This window comes from Amphimedon queenslandica, unplaced genomic scaffold (genome assembly GCF_000090795.2).
Source record: "Amphimedon queenslandica unplaced genomic scaffold, v1.1 AMPQUscaffold_4857_Cont23166, whole genome shotgun sequence".
In the NCBI taxonomy this organism is placed as follows: Eukaryota; Metazoa; Porifera; class Demospongiae; order Haplosclerida; family Niphatidae; genus Amphimedon; species Amphimedon queenslandica.
In genome coordinates this window covers 1-1588 of record NW_003554833.1, presented here as the reverse complement: position 1 = coordinate 1588, position 1588 = coordinate 1, and the positions used below count along the sequence as shown (strand labels likewise).

The 1588-nt window shown below is 43.5% G+C and overlaps 1 protein-coding gene across 1 annotated transcript; it reads left to right on the top strand.

Moving 5' to 3' along the window:
- Window positions 1-200: 200 nt before the first annotated feature.
- Window positions 201-1453, top strand: LOC105316124 (dual specificity tyrosine-phosphorylation-regulated kinase 1A-like). The gene is made up of 2 exons (XM_011410933.2): window positions 201-355; window positions 417-1453. The coding sequence occupies exons 1-2, from the start codon at window positions 224-226 to the stop codon at window positions 1410-1412; spliced, it is 1128 nt and encodes a 375-aa protein (XP_011409235.2). The 5' UTR covers window positions 201-223; the 3' UTR covers window positions 1413-1453.
- Window positions 1454-1588: the final 135 nt, after the last annotated feature.

Here is a 1588-nt window from a genome sequence, read left to right as displayed (position 1 = left end):
AAAGATTCAAATTTGATCAGAATCAGCTGAAGCTTTCTACACAACTTAAGAACATGTATATGTATCAGAAAACATTATAAAAACAAAAAAAATTATCAGGGCCATTTTTGTCAACAAAACCTGTACTGTAGTACAAGATGATATACAATACATTATATTATTATTATAAAGGTATAATATGATAATTATTGCATTCTTCATTATGTACCTATAGATTGATCAGATGAGTAAGATTGTTGAGGTCCTTGGTATTCCTCCTCCTCACGTACTGGAGCGCTCAGCGAGACGAGACAGGTTCTTTGAACGAGAGTCTGGAGGTACCTGGGTACTGAAGAGACAGAGGGACGGCCGAAAAGTAAATACGATAACTATTTTAGATGTGTATGATTTAATTTTAATTTTAAATTTAATTTTAGGATCACCACAGGCGTCCCGGCAGTCGTTCCCTATACGAAGTACTGGGAGGGGACAAGGGAGGACCAGGGGGACTGAGGAAAGGAGACTCTGGCCACACCCCCAATGACTATTATAAGTTTCGTGATTTGGTCCTCCAAATGTTGGACTACGACCCTGAGACTCGGATAAAACCTCTCGCTGCTCTTAAGCACCCGTTCTTCCGTAAAGAAGCTCGTTTATCGCAGTCTTCTGAAAATGGCAGTCAATATTCATCGACCACACCCACCCAGACCATTGGACTGACCTCCTCATCCTCCCAACCAATAGACTCCTTCGTCATATCACAGGAGATAGTTGCCATGGAAACAAATCACACCCATCCTCCCCCGGGGCTAGGAGAGCTGATACCAGGCCGACACATTCACCTTCAAAACCTCTCACCTCCAGAGACTCACGACGCTTCCTTATATGGAGGTAATAACGGCAGAGGTGTCGTTGGGTCTAGCGGTACGCTGGGCAGTGGTACTTTTAGTAACAGTGGGTCATTTGGGTCAGCTATGGACATTGGTCAGCCACAGCAACCGGTAGCCATGACAATGGAGGCTAGTTCATCTCTTCATCAGGTAACGGGTAGCCATAGACCTCACTCGGGGAGGAAGGGGGAAGGAGGAGAGAGAAAGGGAGGGCCCTCTCCTAATGCATCACTCCATAATGGAGGAGGAGTTCAAGTGTTTTATGGAACTAACTCTCTCTTCCCTCAGTCCTCTGATAGTAACTTCTCCTTTCAAATGAGCCCCTCCTCCTCTTCTAAAGGGAGAGGGGCTCATGTTCCTCATCATGTGACCGAGAGGGAGGGTGTTCGTACTAGGAGTGGAGCTGGGCCTAATAGCAGGAACCAAAAGTCTTATAGACACCATCATCATCATCATCGGAGGACACACCCCTCAGAGGGAGGGGCTAGTGGTAGTCATGACGACCAGGGGGGATCTATGGTTGGTGTGACAGTACATCAGTGATTAATTTAGCTATTATTATAATTATATTTATTTTCTTACAATATATATATCTATACTTTTTCTTTTCTATATCATATACTACATACATTCTCTCTCTCTCTTGGAATCATTCTTCATGCGTTTTTAAATTATTTTGATCATTAACCAACTCCGCTACTAGCAATTGGTGAATTAAT